General features: G+C 37.6%; 1 protein-coding gene across 2 annotated transcripts in view; it reads right to left on the reverse strand.

The window, feature by feature from the left end:
* SETD2 (SET domain containing 2, histone lysine methyltransferase) overlaps positions 1–21,747 on the reverse strand; it is an 83,274-nt gene that overhangs the window by 10,099 nt on the left and 51,428 nt on the right. For both annotated transcript variants that reach the window (XM_082662837.1, XM_082662836.1), the window contains 4 exons: positions 20,320–20,503; positions 13,110–13,779; positions 4,875–5,009; positions 2,546–2,685 (listed from right to left, as the gene is read on the reverse strand). In XM_082662837.1, the coding sequence (XP_082518963.1) occupies positions 2,546–2,685; positions 4,875–5,009; positions 13,110–13,779; positions 20,320–20,503 (1,129 nt within the window). The remainder of the gene's footprint in view (positions 1–2,545; positions 2,686–4,874; positions 5,010–13,109; positions 13,780–20,319; positions 20,504–21,747) is intronic.

Consider the following 21,747-nt stretch of genomic DNA (forward strand, 5'->3'; position numbering starts at 1 on the left):
TTTCTATTGTAATCAAAGAAGCACAAGCAGCTGTGGGTTTTATTATGGGAATTAAACAGGAGGTATTATGCTCTTAGGTGCTAGCTAAGGAAAACCTTGAAAAAAAGATGGAAAAATTACACACATAAGTAAGAAATATAATTTTTTTTTTTGAAAAGTGATAGTCCATTATAAAGCTTGCTTTGGTATTGAAAAAACAAAGTTCTGGTAAAATTTGCAGACACTGGTTTTTAAAGTCACAACTTCCAGTCAGCAGCATAACAAGGGCTTGTTTCTTTGGGGTTTTTTTGGCTGCATTGGGTCTTCATTGCTGCGCGCGGCCTTTCTCTAGTTGCGGCAAGCGGGCTTCTCATTGCGGTAGCTTCTCTTGTTGTGGAGCACAGGTTCTAGGCATGCGGGATTCAGTAGTTGCAGCACGTGGGCTCAGTAGTTGCGGCACACGGGCCCTAGAGCATGCAGGCCTCAGTAGTTGTGGTGTGTGGGCTCATTAGTTGTGGCGTGCGGGCTCTAGAGTGCAGGCTCAGTAGTTGTGGCACACAGGCTTAGCTGCTCCACGGCATGTGGGATCTTCCCGGACCAGGGATCAAACCCGTATCCCCTGCACTGGCAGGGGGATTCTTAACCACTGTGCCACCAGGGAAGTCCCAAGGGCTTGTTTTATAAAGGTATTTTTATGGGAATAATGAAGACCTTTCTAAGTAGAATACATAAAGGGAAAATATTTGACTGCATGAAATTTTTAACTTCTTCACGTCACAAGACATTACAAACAAAAACATTTGCAATATTCTTTTTTTTTGGGCGATACGCGGGCCTCTCACTGTTGTGGCCTCTCCCGTTGCGGAGCACAGGCTCCGGATGCGCAGGCTCAGTGGCCATGGCTCATGGGCCCAGCCGCTCCGCGGCATGTGGGATCCTCCCGGACCAGGGCACAAACCCACGTCCCCTGCATCGGCAGGCGGACTCTCAACCACTGCACCACCAGGGAAGCCCTGAAATATTCTTGATAAACAGATTAACAATGCTGACAGAAAATGGGTAGATGCCCCAAACAAGCAATTCACAAAAGATACAAATAGCCAATAATCTAATGAAGACGTTCCATCTCAAAAATAATTGAAAATAAAAATAAGATTTCTCATCTACTATTTTACATGAGTTAAAGAACCTACATGAAGAAAAAGGCACTTTTGTGTACCTTTTGTGGGAGTCTAAATTGGTACGTTTTTTTTTTTAATGGTAAGCTGACAATACTTATCAACTTAAAATGTGTATCTCTTTTGATCAAATATTTTGCCTCTAAGAATCTGCCTGAAGAAGGCAGTAAGATTAGTATTAGTGTCTGTAAGGATGTCCAGGTTTAGAGTTATATATAAAATAGTGAAAATCCATCAATCAGGGTGGGTTAAACAAAATTTGGTATAGCCATACAGAAGAGCAGGGTTTAGGCAAACTTCTACAAAGGATCAGAGAGTAAATACCCTTGACCTTGTGGACCAAATGATCTCTGTCACAACTAGTCTACTGTCATTGGAGTATGAAAGTAGCCATCAACAATTCCTAAAATAAATGGGTGTGGCTGTGTTCCAAAAAAACTTTATTTACCAAAACAAGTAGCCCATTGACATAGTTTGCTGAGCCCTGCAACAAATAAGCAAGTATTAAAAATAATGTAGTTTTTCATTAATTGGTACAGAAAGTTCTATAAATAGATTGGTAAACAAAGCAGATGACAAAACATGCACCCCAATAACTCACATTATATACCAATGAATACATACATACACACACAGAAAACACATATATTCACATAAAGCTATCTGCCTAAAATATATGTTTAATTCTAAGAAAAAGATATATCAGGTTTTTTATATAAATTGCAGGAGTCATCAAACTATGGCTCATGAACCAAATAAAGTTTTACTGGAACAGAGACATACCCATTCATTTATGTATTGTCTATGGCTGCTTACACAACAATAGAAGAACTGAACAGTTGTGACAAAGAATGTTTGGCAAGCAAAGCCTAAAATATTTATTATCTGGCCTTTTACAGAAAAGGTTTGCCCACGACCCCTGATTATCTACAATGTTAGATGAAGTCATTACCATTTTCTAAAAAATTCCTTAGTTTGGGACTTCCCTGGTGGCACAGTGGTTGGGACTCCACGCTCCCAACGCAGGGGGCCCCAGTTCAATCCCTAGTTAGGGAACCAGATCCCACATGCTGCAACTAAGAGTTCACATGCCTCAACTAAGGAGCCCACCTGCTGCAACTAAGACCTGGCGCAACCAAATAAATAAATAAAATAAATTCCTTAGTTTTCTCCAAGCGTCTTGCAGATTAAAAACACCAGAACATACCTAAAAAGGACCAAAGTCTAAAGTATGTCATAACATTTATGATGGGATTCTGGAAAACCAGCAGCCCTCAGGAACAGTTAACAGCTAATAACAAGTCTATAACCATAAAACTCCCCTTACAGTGGCAGCTTCTTTGACCAACTGAAAGCTGATTTGGGAATGCTCAGACAGCTCTTCTTACCTTGTGATCACATGGTAGTAGTAAATCTTCCCTTCTGGGTCTCGGGCTGTCTTCCAGTTGGGAGGTAAGACAATGGTTTTTGGTTTGGGAGGAGATGGGGGTGGTAAATCCAAGAGATTATTTGTCACAACCATTTCAGGCTAAAAAGACACACAAGTTCTTGATCAGTGACATTTCTTTTAATCTGGCTGAGAAGGACAAAAATAGTCTACTTAAGCAGTATGTAAAAACATACATCTTCCTCTTCTTTTAAAAAAAGATTAAAAGTAAAGGTACAATCTGGGAAATGATCAGAGACAGTGTATATGAAGAGCTTTAGGGATCTATCAGAAAATTCACAGCAGGCTTCGAGTTCACCATCCACTACACCATATTTAAAAATATTCAGCAGCTCATTATGTAGAACAATATTTTTCAACCTTAAAAAAACCAATGCTAAATGGCATATAACCAACTCCAAGATACCAATTAGCTGAATGGGCTTTAGATAGAAGCAAATATGATAAAATGTTAACATTTATCCATTATATATTTTTTGTATGTTTGAAACCTCATATTTATATTTTAAAAATATAGAAATGGGTGAAAAGCTTGTTTTTCAGTTTAATTGAAAAAAATTTTCTAAATAAATAGCTTTTAAAAATTTAATGCCACATTTTGAAAAACATAAAAACTTCATAATCACTGTTATAAACTGAATTGTGCTTCCCCCAAATTCATATGAAGCCCTAACCCCCAATGCGATTGTATTTGAAGACAGCACCTTTAAATAGGTAATTAAGGTTAAATGAGGTCTCGAGAGTGCGGCCCTAATGCAACAGGACTGGTGTCCTTATAAGAAGTGGAAGAGGCATCAGGGAATGTGCGCAGAGAAAAGACCAGGTGAGGGCACAGTGAGAAAGCAGCCATCTGCAAAACAGGAGCAGCCTCAGGAGACAGCAAACCTGCTGACACCTTGATTTTAGACCTGCAGGCTCCGAGACTATGAGAAAATAAATTTCTGTTAGTTAAGCTACGTAGTCTGTGGTATTTTGTTAAAGTAGCTCTAGTAAACTGATAATATAATCATGATAAGGATATATACTCTTAATTGTTCATTCTATGTAATCCAGTTAATAAAGAAAAAAATTTCCAACTTTACCTTTGCTTGAGCAGTTAAAGAGGAACCTAAGATCCCAGGCTCAGATAAAACATGGCCACTTTTAAGCAAACCTAAGTCTCCGAGCATTGCTGCTTTGTGCATACCCCCCCAAGCCTTACTTCGCAGAGCTGCTTTTTGTTGGCCCCACTTAAGTTCCACTTCCTCCATTCCTGTAGTCCTCTATCTAGCCTATAAGGTGATCTCTTTCCCCTAAGCTTTCGTGTCACTTAAGAATATTCCAAATTATTCAGTATCTACTAGATTACCAATCCTTCTCCAATTTGGGAATAATTTTTTCCCCTCCTCAAATTCTACCTGCATATTTCATGACACTAAACGCTGACTACTTTTAGTATTATTCATTGTGATCCTCATCTCTCTTACTGGAATGTCAGCTTTTAAGCACAGGAATGGAATTTTACGTTTGTTTTCAAAACGCCTAGAAGGACCCAATTCACGGCAAGCCCTCAAATACCTGCCATACACACTGTCTTATTTCTAAGTGTTTCACATGTAGTCTTTTTACTCCATCTCCACCGACTGCCCTACTTATCGAAAGCCACCAGAATGCAACAAGAGCCTTCTCTGGAAATGTCAGTATTCTAACCTGCTAATTTGTTCATGTTTAGTTTCTCAACTGCTTCTAGTGCCAGCTCCTATTTCCCATTTCATCTAAAAACAGCATTTCATCAAGATTTCATCATATCCTTCTACACAGGTGGCAGAATACCAAAAGCTTCTTTCAATATATATTGTACAACATGTAAAGTGAACTATATCATTCAATTTTATATCTCTAGCCCTCAGTACAGTATCATAGTCTAGTTCTCCATAAATAATGATGGAGCTAGTCTAGAAAACTATTACTTCAGAAATTCATAGCAAAGTGTAAGAATACAAGATCAGTCAGTTTAAATTACAAATAAAAAGGATCCTAAGGGCAAAGTACATATAAATTAACATAGTTGTAAGTTCCACAGAATTTTTTTTAATTGACAGCACTGTCGTGTAGTGCTCCCTCAGGGTCCACAGGCACTTGAGTGAAATTGGAGACTACAAAAATTTTTATAAAAAACAAACAAACAAAAAAGGAGTAAAAAACCCCCTAACTAAACCAAACAAAAAGTAATCTTTCTAAAGATAAGGTAGGTAGCCAAGGAGAGTTTTAGCAACCAAAATATTTCTTACTGGCTGTAAGGGCTGAGGCTGCCCTGGTGCAACTATTGTAGTCACGGCTGTGGCTGGCTGTACCACCACTCCTTGTGGGTGAGCTGTGAAAATCTGTTGTCCCTGGATGTACTGAAGACTTGGCTGGGCATAACTCTAAAAGATAAAATGAAGAAATTCACAATTTATAGTTTTCTAGTTCTTAATAAGCAGTATCTGACTTCCAAGTTGACAAATCTTATTGGAAGATACACCCATTAATTTTTTTTTAACTTTAAATGTGAATATTTTACTACAAATGTGTAAAACAATCTTTTACTTCAAACTCTTTTTTTCTTTTTTGAATAATTCCCTAGTCATTTACTTACTTTGATTTTACTTTATCATAAAAAGTTAGAAAACTTTTTTGAGGCGGAGGCGGGGATGGGGGTGGGGTGGAGTACTCATGAAACCTGTCTAATTGTTTGGCTTCAATGAGACTTGAATGACAACTGAAGTGCTACTCCTAGGATACCTGAGAAAGAGCTCCACACAATGCTCTTTACAGAGAGCGTTTTAACTACCAACTCCTAATAACTAACAGCTTGTTTTGTTTTGTTTTGTTTCTTTGCAGTATGCAGGCCTCTCACTGCTGTGGCCTCTCTCGTTGCAGAGCACAGGCTCCGGATGCGCAGGCTCAGCGGCCATGGCTCACGGGCTCAGCCGCTCCGCGGCATGTGGGATCCGCCCGGACCAAGGCACGAACTCGTGTCCCCTGCATCGGCAGGTGGACTCCCAACCACTGCGCCACCAGGGAAGCCCTAACAGCTTGTTTTGATTGGAAAAGGTCAAAAGGAGTGATCCACAGTAGAGGAAGCTGAAGGTGATCAAATTTTAAACTAGTTTTCTAGCTTTTTGTAGGCTTCTATAAGAAAGACAGCGGAATTCAATATATCTAAAATCCTTATGACACACTGATTTATATATAGTGCTTTATCAAGCAGAAAAGCCCTTTTGCATATATTATCTCACTCAATCCTGACCACCATCAGAGGTGGGTGTATCTCCCACACCTGGAGTTATATAACTAATAAGTACCATGGCTAGCTAGGACTCAAACATACTCTGAAATTACGATAGAAAAACTGTTTAAAGAAGTGGCAAGAAGCCCTGAAAACAACCTTGTTTTGTTAAAAGGTGATGACTACCAAGGAGCTGAACAGATACGTATTTAAGGACAGATTTTGACCCTATAAACTGAGATTCTATCAGGTAAAATGATTCAGAAGTATTAATTGATAAGTACTCAAAATACAAAATATAATCAAAATATAATTATTCCAAATGATACCAGTAAAGACCCAAGGAGTCTGAATAGGTAAATGTAGCTGCCCGGCAGATTTCTGGATGAATAATTACTGAGAAGACACACAGAAAGAGGAAGAATACAATACTTGATTCAGTATTGCAAACAGCTTAATCTACACATTATCATAAACCAGATTCAATGCTAACTGTCAAAGCAGAATTGTCAGAATAGTATCACAAAGCTGAGAGAAAAATGTATACCTCAGAAATATTTTCATCTCTAGGTATTTGGATACAAGATGGGAAATATGTGCAACATCAAAAATTTTGTAGAAATTTATCTCCTCACCTAACTCCTGCCCCAAAGCCTGAAATCTGATTAAATCCAAAACACTTTTCAATACTGACATATAACCAGACAATACTGAATCAGAAGTCAGTACCAAAGAAGTATTAGCAACAAAGATGACCAAATACTGCTTAAAAAATTAAAAAGCATACTCTAAAGGTAAAATATAAATAATTCTTAAAGTTCTCCTTTAACTCTGATAAAATAAACCATAAAACAAAACATATCTAACTGGGCTCTATTCTATGATCACCAATCTATCTGGAAAGTTAAGTTTCCAAGAAAGTTTCTAAGGGCCGACACCCAGAAGGAAGCATCCTCAAAAGGCAAGTTACTGTGCATGTAGGAGGTTAACACGTATGTGCTGGTAACCCTGATTCTGAGTAGAAACAGTTTCTGGGAGGCTGAAGAGGACAGATGGATAAACTGGAATTTTCCCAACCCACTAAGCCAAACACCAGATACTGTAACGAATCCCAAATTTAATTTCTTCCTGACCCACTCTCCTAATCTAATCTATCAGCAAATTCCGTTGGCTCTGCATTTTTTATATATGTATGTACATGTGCACGTCTATCTGTACGTATGAGTTTATATATATGTGTGTGTATATATATATATATATATACATAAAAATAAAATCTGATCATTTCTTACATCTCTCCTTCTACTATTCCAGTATAAATGGCCATATTCTCTTGCCTAGATTACTCAACAGTCTTTTAACTGATCTCCCTACTTCTGCCCTTGACTCCCACGATCTCTTCACCCAGAGCAACCAGAGCGAGTCTCTTAAAATACGTCAAATCACGCCAGTCCGCTGTAACTGCTCCAGTGGATTTTCACATTATTCAGACTAACAGCCCAAATCCTCACAAAGCCCTGACCGTCTTGTTCCTCCCCAAGGCCTTGACCTCATTTCCTACTACAGGTGTACCTCAGAGATATTGTGGGTTCAGTTTCAGAACATGCAATAAAGTGAATATTGCAATAAAAAGTGAATCACATGAATATTTTGGTTTCCCAGCACATATAAAAGTCATGCTTCACTATAGTGGACTCTATTAAGTGTACAGTAACATTAGGTCTAAAAAACAATGTACATACCTTAATTTAAAAATGCTTTACTGCTTAAAAATGCTGACCATCCTCTGAGCCTTCAGAGAGTCATGTCTGTCTGCTGGTGGAGGGTCTGGCCTCGATGTTGATGGCTGCTGACTGGGTGGCTGTGGCAATTTCTTAAAATAAGACAATGAAGCTTTTGCCACACTGACTGACTCTTCCTTTCACCATTTCTCTAGAGTACGTGATGCTATTTGATAGCATTTTACCCACAGTAGAACTGCTTTCAAAATTGGAGTCGATCTTCTTAAACTTGCCTCTGCTTTATCAACTAAATATATGTAATATTCTAAATCCTCTGATATCATTTCAACAATCTTCACAGCCTCTTTACCAGGAGTAGATTCCATCTCAAGAAACTACTTTCTTTTTTGCTCATCCATAAGAAGTAACTCCTCATCCATTCAAGTTTTATCATGAGACTGTAGCAGTTCAGTCACATCTTCAGGCTCTGCTTCTAATTTTAGTTCACTTGCTATTTCTACGACATCTGCAATTACTTCCACCACTGAAGTCTTCAACCCCTCCAAGTTATCAATTAGAGTTGGAATCAACTATATCTTCTGGATAACTTGCTGCAGTTTCTACATGAGCACTTTCTGCTTCACCTTGCACTTTAATGTTGCAGAGATGGCTTCTTTCCTCCAACCTCATGAATCAACCTCTGCTAAGCTTCAAACTTTTCTTCTGCAGCTTTCTCCCCCATCTCAGCCTTCACAGAACTGAAGAGAGTTAGGGACCTGGTTCTGGATTAGGCTTTGGCTTAAGGGAATGTTGTGGCTGGTATGATCTTCTATCCAGACCACTAAAACTTTCTTCATATATATCAGCAATAAGGCTGATAAGACTATTTTGCTTTCTTATCAATTTCCTTCAAGAACTTTTCCTTTGCATTCACAATTTGGCTAACTGGCACAAGAGGCCTAGCTTTTGGCCTATCTCAGCTTTCAACTTGCTTTCCTCACTAAACGTCATCATTTCTAGGTTTTGATTTAAAGTGAGAGATGTATGACCCTTCCTTTCACTTGATATTTAAAGGCCATCGTAGGGTTATTAATTGGCTTAATTTTAATATTATTTTGTCTCAGGGAGTAGGGAGGCCCAAGGAGAGGGAGAGAGATCGGAAAATGGCCAGTCGGTGGAGCAGGCAGAACACAACACTTACCGATTAAGCTCGCTGGCTTATATGGGCTCAGTTCATGACACCCCAAAACAATTACAATTGTAATGTCAAAGATCACTGATCACAGCTCACCATAACAAATATAATAATAATAAAAAAGTCTGAAATAGTGCAAAAATTATCAATTTGTGACACAGAGACATGAAGTAAGCAAATGCTATTGGAAAAATGGCACCAACAGACTTAATTTGACACAGAGTTGCCACAAACCTTCAATGTGTAAAAAATGCAGTATCTGCAAAGCACAATGAGGTGTGCCTGTACTGTCACCTTAACTCATTTGGAAAAGGAAGGGCTTCACAATTATCTCACACATTTTGAATGACAAACATTTCATATCCTGATTTTGAAAAAAAAAATTTAAAAGCTAGATCAAGATACTAGTTTTGAGAACAACTGTCAACAGGATGAAACATGTTATCTTCAGAGTGATCAACAGGTTAAACACCCAGATCTACAATAGAAAAATGCTAATATTTTGGAGGGTAAAATTTCTTTGACCTTCAGTGAAACTAGGTTCATGAAGAATTTATCTGACAAGATCACAGTTGTGTAAGGCTTATCATGGAGACACTCTAAAGGATTCAATTAATGTGTAGTAAAGCTGTGGTTTCTTTAGCATGAAAAGTCTGGCTACAAATGTTGGTTGTGAGATAACTTCTAAACTGAAATGGCATTACCCAGCTTGATCATTCCCTGTATTTACTAGATATGGCTCCAGACAAATTTTATCTGTTTCTAAAGTGCAAAGATATATTTAAAGGATAACAATTTATCAACAGGAAAGAATGTTACACATACTGAAAATAATTCCCAAAGGAAATGCAATGCCAAAAACATCTTAACAACATCACTGCAAAAAAAAAAAAAAAAAAAACCCACAAAAAGCAAAACCTAAACAAACAAAAACACCCAAAATTGCAACATTCATTTGCAGATATAGTGTTTGAAACTCAAACTGTCAAAAAGTAAAGGGAAAATAAACATTTTCTAGGGTTCTGTAGTACCTACCCAAACTAGCTGACAATCATACGCCAAAGCCAAAACAATTAACAGCAATAAAAATGGGAAACTGGTTTGCAGTCCCACTGAAATAATACAAAAGATGTACACATTTGTGAGATATATCCAAATAGCATGTGCCTGCAAAATTTATCCATTTACTGGAAGAAAGTCTGTTGGAGATTGGCTCTATCTACAAGGGACCTGAAATTATACAAAACATAAATCCAATCTAGAAATATCTTTAAAATGGGACTTCTAATGGGAATTTTAAGAGAGGGTCCAATATGTTATAGAGGGGAAAACATAATTGTTCTGCTCCCACTTCTAAAGGGAAAAAAACAGCTATTACTTTATATCTGAGTCACTTCACTTATGTGAACAATTTATAGTCTAAGCACTCAAATTTTTTGAGATGTAATTTAGTGTAACTTTTTAAGAATAGGTCACTCTAATGTCACAAGACCACTATAAAGCACATGGCCTCAGTTAAAACGGAGCTTGTATGTCTAATAAGCAGCTGTGGCAAAAAATTAAAGCCACCTTCTGATAACACAACTGCTCCAAATTTCAAAGATACTGCATATGTACACATACTCACAAATTTTTATTATACCATATCACATACTACTTCATTGTCAAGGTTATTATACCTCAGCTCATGTTGGTATGGTTGATATTTGATTTGAACAACACAGGCCTCAACATAGACCAGATAGATGACCTTGATCAGCTGTAATTCACAGCCCACTAATGTCAATACTCTCAGTATTAAGGTAACTAAGTAAGAACTATAATTAAACCTTCAAGGTATATGGTGCTTTAAATTTATCATTACTAATATCCATTATCTCATACAAACCTCAACCACTCTGAGGCATTCTGCTCATTTAATAAATGAGAAAACTAAAACTGAAGAATCTAAGTGCCTGTCTCCAGGACACACAGTAAGTGACAGACTAGGACTTAAAATACACACACTAACAACATGGTCTATGCTTCTCATTACCCAGAGTCGAACATCATCTCTGATCAACTAATCTCATAAAGGGAAGGATAGTCTGAACCATCTTAGTCCATTTATCAACTACTCTAGCACACGAAAAGCAGATTAGGGAGTCAATAAATGACTCCTTGGTAGGAACAGACTGAAAACTGGAAATAAAATTGTAATACTTGGGCTTCCCTGGTGGCTCAGTGGTTGAGAGTCCGCCTGTCGATGCAGGGGACATGGGTTCGTGCCCCGGTCCTGGAGGATCCCACATGCCACAGAGCGGCTGGGCCGGTGAGCCATGGACGCTGAGCCTGCGCATCCGGAGCCTGTGCTCCGCAACGGAAGAGGCCACAACAGTGAGAGGCCCGTGTACCGCAAAAAAAAAAAAAATTGTAATACTTGAGTCTTAAGGCTATGACTAAACCCTAGAGAAATCTTTTGCTCAATGGGATGGAAAAATAAACTCTATTTTAGAAGAACAACCATAAGATCACTGAGCTCTCTACTAAAGAGTCTTTAATTCTGTAGGAAGCAGAATTATGCATAACAAACACCACCACCAACAACAATAAAAAGCTAAGAAAATTGATAGCCAATAACCAATAATGCCCATTTTCTTACCTGCTGTATTTAGCCCTATAACATTAATTTTAAGCCAAAAATGAAAGGAAAAACACACACACAAAAAAACTAAGTATAAGAATGTTCAGTGCAGTATTATTTATAATTATGAAAAAGAACTTTCAATTTAAACAACTACCCCAGGAAAATGGATAAACAGCGACCTTATAAGCAAATGTGGTATTATACAGACATTAAAATGTGTATGTGGGGCTTCCCTGGTGGCGCAGTGGTTGAGAGTCCACCTGCCGATGCAGGGGACACGGGTTCGTGCTCTGGTCCGGGAAGATCCCACATGCCGCGGAGCGGCTAGGCCCGTGAGCCATGGACACTGAGCCTGCGTGTCCGGAGCCTGTGCTCCGCAACGGGGGAGGCCACGACAGTGAGAGGCCCACGCACCGCCAAAAAAAAAAAAAAAAAAGTGTATGTATGCATATATATATACACACACACACACACACACACACACACACACACACACATATAAAAATACAGAGTAATTTGGAGAAATGGTTAAGAATCATGTTACACAGAAAAACATGGGACAAAAAAACTTCCAAGTCTTCAAAATTACAAATTCATAAAATATATAAACATGTAAAGAGATCATAAAAAATGAAGGGAGGGGCTTCCCTGGTGGCACAGTGGTTGGGAATCTGCCTGCCAATGCAGGGGACATGGGTTCGAGCCCTGGTCTGGGAAGATCCCACATGCCGCGGAGCAACTAGGCCCGTGAGCCACAACTACTGAGCCTGCGCGTCTGGAGCTTGTGCTCCACAAGAAGAGAGGCCACGACAGTGAGAGGCCCACGCACCGCGATGAAGAGTGGCCCCCGCTCACCGCAACTAGAGAAAGCCCACGCACAGAAATGAAGACCCAACACAGCCAAAAATAAATAAATAAATAAATTTTTTTTTAAAAAATGAAGGCAGTTAAAACAGTTAACGTTTTCAGAATTAAAGCAGGACACTTTGTCACGGCCTTTTGGACAAAATTTTGATACAGCTTCATAACAAAAATACAAACAGAAGTAAAAATCACTTCTGTTACCTCAATACTAAGTAATGTGTACAGGAAACACCTATGGGAGTCTCTGCCATCCACAATAATTCACCTTTAAGGGGTGACAAGGAATGATGGGAGAGACATAGGAATGTGGTGAAGACGATGCCTTAAAGAGTCTTTTTTTTTTTTTTTAATGTATTGGTTTTATAAAAAAGAAAAGAAATTTGATTTAAAACCACAAAAATACACTTCAAAAGTTATTCTCTCTCTCTCTCTCACTGATCACTTGCTTTTGGGGAAGCCAGCTGGCATGTTGTAAGCAGCGCTATTGAGAGTGGTAAGGAACCAAGGACAGCTAACAACCATGTGAGTGAGCTTGAAAGTAAACCTTCCATCCCCTGTCTAGTCTTCAGATGACTGCAACCCTGCTTAATAGCTTGACTGTAATTTCATGACTCTGAGCCAGAACCACCCAGCCAAACCGCTTCTGAATTCCTGACCCACAGAAACTATGAGATAATAATTACTTACTGTTTTAAACTGCTAAGTGATTTGTGACACAATAGATAACTAGTATATATAAAATTAGCCAATATGTAAAAGTGATCAACGGCAGGACTTCCCCCTCACATCAGATTTAACATCCCATAAACAGACAGTAAAACAGACAAAAGTATTTCCAAAATTAGTTACCTGTACAATTGGTGGAGTTGTCTGTGAGTAGGGTGATGTCACACCATAAACAGTTGGACAAGCCTGTCCTTGATAATATATGGTTGCTTGAGACTGTGCAGGAGAGTACTGCTGCTGTACACTCACGGACTGTTGGTTTGAATCCCAAACACCGTAATTCTGTCCCTGGACTGGGCCTGGGGCTGGCACTGGCAAGACGGTGACACTAGAGTCTTGGTGTACCACACCATCACTTTGGGCCACATACTGTGAACTGGAAACTTCCACAGGGGCTGCCACATGTGGCACCACTGGCACAGGTGGAGGGGCAGCAAGGGGTTCTGTAGAATGTCCCACCAAGGGCTGAGAATGATCATAAGGAGCAGGAGAACACACAGGATCCATGCTGGGTGTGGGGAGGAGCACCTTTCCAGCATTAGGATTGCTGGGATCCACATAGGCCTGCATGGGGTAACCTGGTGGGTAGCCAGCAAAGGGGTGATGAGGGGCACTGTAGCCAAGAGAGTCATAGGGCAGTGGAGACGTCATTCCCAGGTTCTGCATCTGCTGCTGTTGTTTTTGAGCCTCCCGCTGAGCTACCTCCTGCTCAAACAACTTTCGACGCTCCTCTGTAGAAAGTTTATTGCGATCTTTAATTCGTACTTTCTTTTTAGAAGTTGGTGTATCATATCTAGAAAGAAAACAATAAGAGCACCACAAAAAGTTTTTCCCTAAATCAGAGACATAACCAAAGCACTAATAAATGTTATGCCACTCGATACTAAACCATTAACCACACCAACTCCAATTTGGCACAGGCTGAAAATCATACTCAAAATTACTTAAGGAGTTTTGCAGATAGGAGAGAACCTCAAGGAAATAGACACTTAGATGAAAATAATAACTTTATCCTTATCCTCAGCTTCTAGAACTTCAAACTAAAGATACATGTAGTATCCTAAATAGATTCTTCTTTATAGTTAAGTTCTGTAGTTCTGTAACTACAAATTCTGAAATTAAAACAAAAACCCAAATACACTAATAAAAGCTACAGAATTTGATGTATGTCTGACCACACCCATTAATATCAACACAGGTTAGTTAAGTGAAAGACAAGCATGTACACATAAAAGTATGGGGGTTATATTCACATACTCTTCTTTGTGCAGTACCAAGTATAATATCATATTGCTAAACCTAATATCCTGTGATAGTTTTGACAAGTATCCCCAGTAAGCCCCCAAGAAACCATCAGCTCTAACATTCACAAGAGAACTGAGAACTTAAAAGATTCTTTTGTGAAGTTCTATGGACTGAATCGAACTTTTGATAAAGGCTCTTGGCAAAAATGAAAAATGACAACTAATTTCAAGACGTTTCATTGCAAAGAAACATCTAATAATAGATTCATGGATAAGGGTACAGCATTTATCCAAACAACAAAAAATATATGGTCTAAAAACCTCTTAGCTGAAAACTTCCTTTAAAGTGTTAGTGGGGTGGTAGTACCCTTAGCTGCCTGGCAGAAACAAATGCAAACAGTCTATAGAAGAGAGCACCTTAAATCCAGGCCTCAATGAATTCCTACAGATTAAGTTCTAAGGAACAGGAGTTCATTAGACAATAAAATTAATCTTGCCATTTGTAACAACATGGATGGACCTAGAGGGTATTATGCTGAGAAAAATAAGTAAGACAAAGAAAGATAAATACTGTACGATTTCACTTGTATGTGGTATCTAAAAAACAAAACAAATGAACAAATAAAACAAACAGAGTTACAGATACAGAGAACAAACAGCTGGTTGCCAGAGGGGAGAGGGGAAGAAAGAAACAGGTAAGGGAGATTAAGAGGTACAAAAATTCAGTTGCAAAATAAATGAATCACATGGTATGAAATGTACAGTGTGGGGAATATAGTAAAAAACTATGTAATATCTTTGTAAGGTGACATACTGTAATTAGACTTACTGTGGTGATCATTTTGGTATAGAAATATCAAATTACTATGCTGTGTAACAGGAACTAACAATGCTGTAGGTCGATTATACTTCAAAAACACTCACAGAAACAAACTCATAAAAGATAAACATGTACTAGGAATATAATGTACCACATGATACATATATAATGAACACTGCTGTATGTTCTATATGAAAGTTAAGAGAGTAAATCCTAAGAGTTCTCATCACAAGGAAAGGTATTTTCCCCTATTTCTATAATTTTGTATCTACATGAGATGATGGATGTTCACTAAACTTATTGTGATGATCATTTCATGATGTATGTAAGTCAAATCATATGCTTAACATCTTAAACTTATACTGTGCTGTATGTCAATTATATCTCACCGAAAGCAAAAAAAAAGGTATATAATTATAAAATAATAAAATACACACACACACACACAAGTGAGAGGAAGAGACATATAAAGACGGCTGATGCTGGAATTATCACACACAAAATATTAGAGATGTTTAATATGTTTAATACGATAAAAGAGGCTATTAAAAATATGCCTAAGGAACAGGACCATAAAATACTATCAGGCAGATTTGAATAAGAACCCCATGAAGCATCTAAAAAGGAAAAAGAATGAAAATTAAAACTCAATTATCATTTGAAATTGCACATACGTGGCAAAATTCTACTTAAATATCCAAGAGAAACTTTTGCACATGTACACCAAAATAAGATAACAGCACTATACATAATAGAAAAAGTTTTATAACAAAACATTATACAGTAATAAAAATAAACTGATACTATTATGAATAAATCTTAGTAAATAAATATCAAGTCAAAACAAAGTACTGTCAAATTAAATGCAAAATAATAGCCTTTTCATACAGTTAAAACTAACATATTTTTAAGAAATATATATTAGATGACATAAAACTATATTTAAAAAAAGGCAGGCCAGGGTACAATGAACAACAGAATCCAACAGATACTACTTGCTATCACAAGTAGTAAAGACAGGGGACGGTGCAGAAATAAGTGACATAGCAAGATTTATATAATTGTTAAGATCCTGACTTTTGTGCTGGGACCTCCAGGGCTCATTACATTATAGTAAATGTATGGAGAAAAGGTCCAGGGATAGAAATAAGTGTCATGAACCAAGAAATAACCTAATATTCAATTCAATTCAGTGCCCATAAGAGCCATGGTATGGTTAAGCAAGAGATTAGATCTGAAGAGAATAAGTAACTTGGAAGATGATCTTCAAATTTAAAAAGTTAGATGAATTTCAACCAGGTTGAAAAAAAAAAGAAATCCTCATATAAACACAGGGAAACGATAATGCGGAACACCAAATACAAAGAGAACTTCTTAAAAGCAGGCCAAGAGAAAAGCCAGGTTACTTAACAAAGAATAGCAACCAACAAGTTTCGTAAAATCAATAAGGAAAGTCAGAAGAATGAAGAATAACAGCTTCAAAGTATTCAGAAAAACTGTCAACCCAAAAGAACTTCCTTTCAAAAATGAGAATAAATGTTCACATAAAGACTTGTTCATAGCCAGTAATATTCACAAGAGTCATCTGGAAACAATCCAAACACCTATCAACTAATGAATTTATAAACAAACTATAGTATATCTATACAATGGACTACTACTAAGCACTAAAAAAGAACTGAGATGCATAATAACATGGATGAATATCTCAAATATAATATGCCAAGTGAAAGAAGACAGAATATATTTTATAGTATATGATACCATATATAATGACATTGTGGAAAAGACAAAACCAAGTCAGAAAGGAGATCAGTGGTGGCCAGGGACTAGGAGTAGAAGAAGGGGACGCACTACAAAGGGGTAAGAGATAATTTTATGAGGTGATGAAATGTTCTATTGGGTTGGCCCAAAAGTTCGTTTGGATTTTTCCGTAAGATGTTATGGAAAAACCCGAATGAACTTTTTGGCCAATCCAATATATAACCTCTGTGGTTGTAGTTACAGAACTGTATGCATCTGACAAAACTCAATGAACACTACACTTAAAATCATGAATTTTACTGTAAGCAATTTATACTTGCTGGTTAAATAAAGCTGATTTTTAAAATTGAGGGTGAGCAATGCAAACAAAACATGAAAAACACTTTTTAGACAAAAACTGAAATATTATGAAGAGAAACTCACTAAAAGAAACCATTTAGGGACTTCCCTGGTGGCGCAGCGGTTAAGAATCTGCCTGCCAATGCAGGGGACATGGGTTCGATCCCTGGTCTGGGAAGATCCCACATGCCAGGGAGCAACTAAGCCCGAGCACCACAACTACTGAGCCTGAGCTCTAGAGCCTGCGAGCCACAACTACTGAAGCCCACGCACCTAGAGCAGGTGCTCCACAACAAGAGAAGCCACCTCAATGAGAAGCCCACGCACCGCAACGAAGAGGAGCCCCCTCTTGCCGCAACTAGAGAAAGCCTGCACGCAGCAACAAAGACCCAACGCAGCCAAAAATAAATAAATAAACAATAATTTAAAAAAAAAAAGCATTTAAAGGGGTCTGAGATAAGAAAGAAGAGAAACTAGTAAATGTAAACAAACTAAAAACATCAGTTGGTCTACATAAAAAAATTAACAATAACTGATGGGAGGAGAGAGGAGGAATTATAATACTGGACAATAATACCATGTAAATTGGGAAGGCTAAATGGTCAGAGTAAGTACTTATGTTGTTCAGGATATTGATTAGCTTCAAATTTTATTAAATTGGAACAACCAGTTAAAGAATTAAAGAGTTGCCATAAAAGATTAAAAAAGACAAAAACAAAACCACCCAATCAGCTATAAGCTATTTATTAGACACAGAAAAGTTGAAAGTAAAAGGAAGGAAGAGGCTTCCTGGGACAGGACTTGCCCCCTATCCTCTGCTTTAGCTCCTCTCTGAAGTACCTAGACAACAGTATTTGATGCACATTTCCTGAGTTGTTTTACAGATGTGAAAACCCCCACCAAATGGAAGATGTTAACTACTTAAAGACCAGGAGCACATAGCCCCAGGCCTCCTTAAACCTAAGGACTGATAATATTAACCCCTGTTACCTTACCCTCACCTGGCTTTTAAAAATGCTTTGTGGAAACCCTTCAGGGAGCTTGGGGTTTTTTTTAGAGCATGAGCCACCCATCTTCTTGCATGGCCCTGTGATAAACCTTTCCCTGCTCCAAAAAATAAAAAATAAAATAAAATAAAAGGAAGAAAGATATACCAGTTAAATCCTACTAAAAGGAAGATAAGCATATTTCTATGAATATCAAACAAAAGAGACTATAAAGCAAGCTTCAATAAAATTCTAAGAACTGTTATCATACAGATCAATTAATGACAAATTGAAAATTTAACAAAAAGAAATTTAAACACATTGTATATCCTAATAGTATTTAGAACTAGATTATGAAGCTGCATTAACAAGAGTAGTTCAAGCAGTCTTACAGTTCTTAAACACTTCTATCAGAAGAGAAAAATTAATGAGCTAAGAATCCCAATTGTTCCAGTTAAGAAATTAAAAAAACAATATAACAAGCCTAAAAAAGTGGAAGGAAACAAAATATGAGTAGAAATCAATTACCAAGATAAAAAATGCTATCATTCTGTGATTTGCATTGGAGGTATTGCTAGCAAAGTAACATGAACAAGGCATAAGAATTAGAAAGGAAAACCAAAACAAATTCATATGATATGGACTGTTGACAATGACAAAAAAAGGAGACAGTGGGGCAAAATAAAAATCCTATACTCTTGAAATTAATACAAGTTTTGTAATGGTTAACAAAAATAGGATCAATATACAAAGGTGAATTGCATATCAAAACACCAAAACCAAACTGAATATGTAACAGAAGTTAGGGTTCTCAGAAATAAATACACCAAAAGATAAACAAGTTTTTCTGGAGAAAACTATTAACAAAGACATTAATGAAAAACTTTATCTTCATTAAAAATATTAAAGAAGACCTAACTAGATAGAGAATATTCAAATACTCAAAGCAGATTCTAAGGAAGAATAAATCTGAGAAAAGACAGGGCATCCCAGAAGATCAAGTAGGGATTTGCCCTACTTGCTATCAAGACTTAAATATAAGATAGTCATGAGGAGCCCAGAAACAGATCCTCCCATATGTGAAAACCTGTTGGAAAGAGGCAGCACTGCAGATCAGTGCGGAAAGGAGGAGCGTTCAAGTAGTAAATGATGCTGGGACAACTGGGTGTTCACCTAGAAAGAAATGAAACCAGATTCCTACCTTAAAATATATACAAAAATTAATTCCCAATGGATTAAGGACTTAAATCTTGCTAAAACAAAATGTATATACACACACACACACACAAAGTCATCTCAAGAGTTGGGAAGAATTTCTTAAAACACTGTAAACACTAACCATAAAGGAAACAGACAATATATATGATATATTCAATTACACCATAATTAATAAATTCTGTGTATTGAAAGATACAGAAAGAGTCAAAATACAAGTCATAAACTGGGAAAAAATACTTGCAAAATTATATTTAGAATATAAAAAAAGAACACCTAGAGCTTAAAAAGACAAAATTTAATAAATGAACACCACATATAAAAAGACACTTCACAGAAGAGTAAATAGGAATGGTCAATAAACATACGGCAAAATGTTCAATCTATTTAGTAATTAGAGAAATGTAAATTAAAATCATGATGAATTACTATTACATACCCAGAGAACCCAAAATTAAAAATTCTGACAACTGCATTACATGACTGCTATATCTCAATTTTTTTTTAAAGTATATTTAATTTAAAAAGAACTTCTCGGGAACAAATGTTTTCTAGTGCCCAGCAGGTGATTATGTGGCCTGTTTTTCTACCAGCATCACAAGACAGCCTCTGACACAGGGATCAAACAACATTTTGAACTGGTATGGTGTAAGATTCACTAGAAAACATAGGGTTATCTCCCATCAACCCCCATTCCCCTTTAAAGAACAAATCTCTGGCTCCTCAAATAGCATTTAAACGTTATGAAGTAGAAGCCATTCGAGTACCAAAAATCTATTCGTCTTCACAGCTATTACTACTGTCAAAAGAGACTCTCAATAGTTATGAGTAGAGTTTCCTTTTATACTCACTCACAAGAGAATACATTTATTACAAAAGCACTTGTTGCCCCCAAATCAGAAGTGTATCACTTGGGTACTTTTTGACTTGCTCAGAAAAGAGAGTAACTCACATAGGTCACTTACCTGTCATCTGGCCTTTTTGTTCCCCGCTCATAGGCGGAAGAAGGTGGTGAGAGGGAGCCCCTTCGTTTCCTTTTCTCTTTATTTTGAGTTTGTTTGTCTGGGTCTCTCTCTCTTGACCTGTTAGGAGTCTTTGGGGCAACTGTTTGATCTCTGAAGCCAACAGCATCCCTTCCTCGTTCGGTTACTAGGGGAAAAGGTTTTTAAAAAAATTTACTTGGTAGACTTTTCTCCATCATGATAGTATACCAACTGTATAATAAAATTTCTATCCAACAAACAGATCTATGGACTCCTCTTTCATATACCCAGTCCCAAATTTGGACGAGACATAAGGTGTTATATGCTTGTGTGCTCTACTTCCTAAAAGTCTCTTCCATGACTGCCCTTTTCTACCTTTTCCCACCAAAGTCTCAGTCCAAGCTTTCATCATTTCTAACTAGTTCTGTGGAACACATGCATGCAAAATGTTTCTGATACCTTTAGTAAGGCAGTCTGCTTGTCAGTTCAAAATGTAAAAGCCTTCCCCTGCCCTTATAACTCTACATATTTACAACTGGTAGAAAAACAGCCTGGCATGCTAAACATAAAAACCTCAATAGAAAAATCTCTTTAATGAAAAAAAAAATTAGACAACTTTTTATGAACTACAATTTCCAAAGAAAAATATTTCAAACACAGGTGAAACAGGTGGTAACTCAGTAAGTTATCAAAACCAGAGAGCTACATCTTCAAAAAAAGAACGCCAGCTTCCTATTCAAAGATGGAAGCTGAGGGCTTCCCTGATGGTGCAGTGGTTAAGAATCCACCTGCCAATGCAGGGGACACGGGTTTGAGCCCTGGTCTGGGAGGATCCCCCATGCCACAGAGCAACTAAGCCCGTGCACCACAACTACTGAGCCTGCGCTCTAGAACTCGCAAGCCACAACTACTGAAGCCTGTGTACCTAGAGCCCGTGCTCCGCAACAAGAGAAGCCACCACAGTGAGAAGCCCGCACACCGCAACGAAGAGTAGCCCCTGCTCACCACAACTAGAGAAAGCCCGTGCACAGCTACAAAGACCCAACGCAGCCAAAAATAAAATAAATTAAAAAAAAAAAAAAGATGGAAGCTAACCTTCTTCACTCAGTCTCTTTACCTAGAATGGTTCTCACCCAATTCCATTGCCACTGCTCCCAAAAGCTGCCCTAAGTACTACTTTTCACTGATCACACCACCTAGTCTTTCATTTTCCTAAGTAGTCTAGATCCCACCAATGAACATTTCAATATAAACTGACTAGTATTATATGCTGTTGCTTTGTGTATGTTAGTACTGTTACCTACTAATCATATTGCTCTCTTCATAAGGAGAGAATTTCTTATAAAATATCTCTCATAGCGCAAAGCGGATTCTTGATAAACATTGTTTTTTCTTTTCTCATCTCAGAAA

This window comes from Grampus griseus (genome assembly GCF_964374135.1).
Source record: "Grampus griseus genome assembly, chromosome: 10".
Classification (NCBI taxonomy): domain Eukaryota; kingdom Metazoa; phylum Chordata; class Mammalia; order Artiodactyla; family Delphinidae; genus Grampus; species Grampus griseus.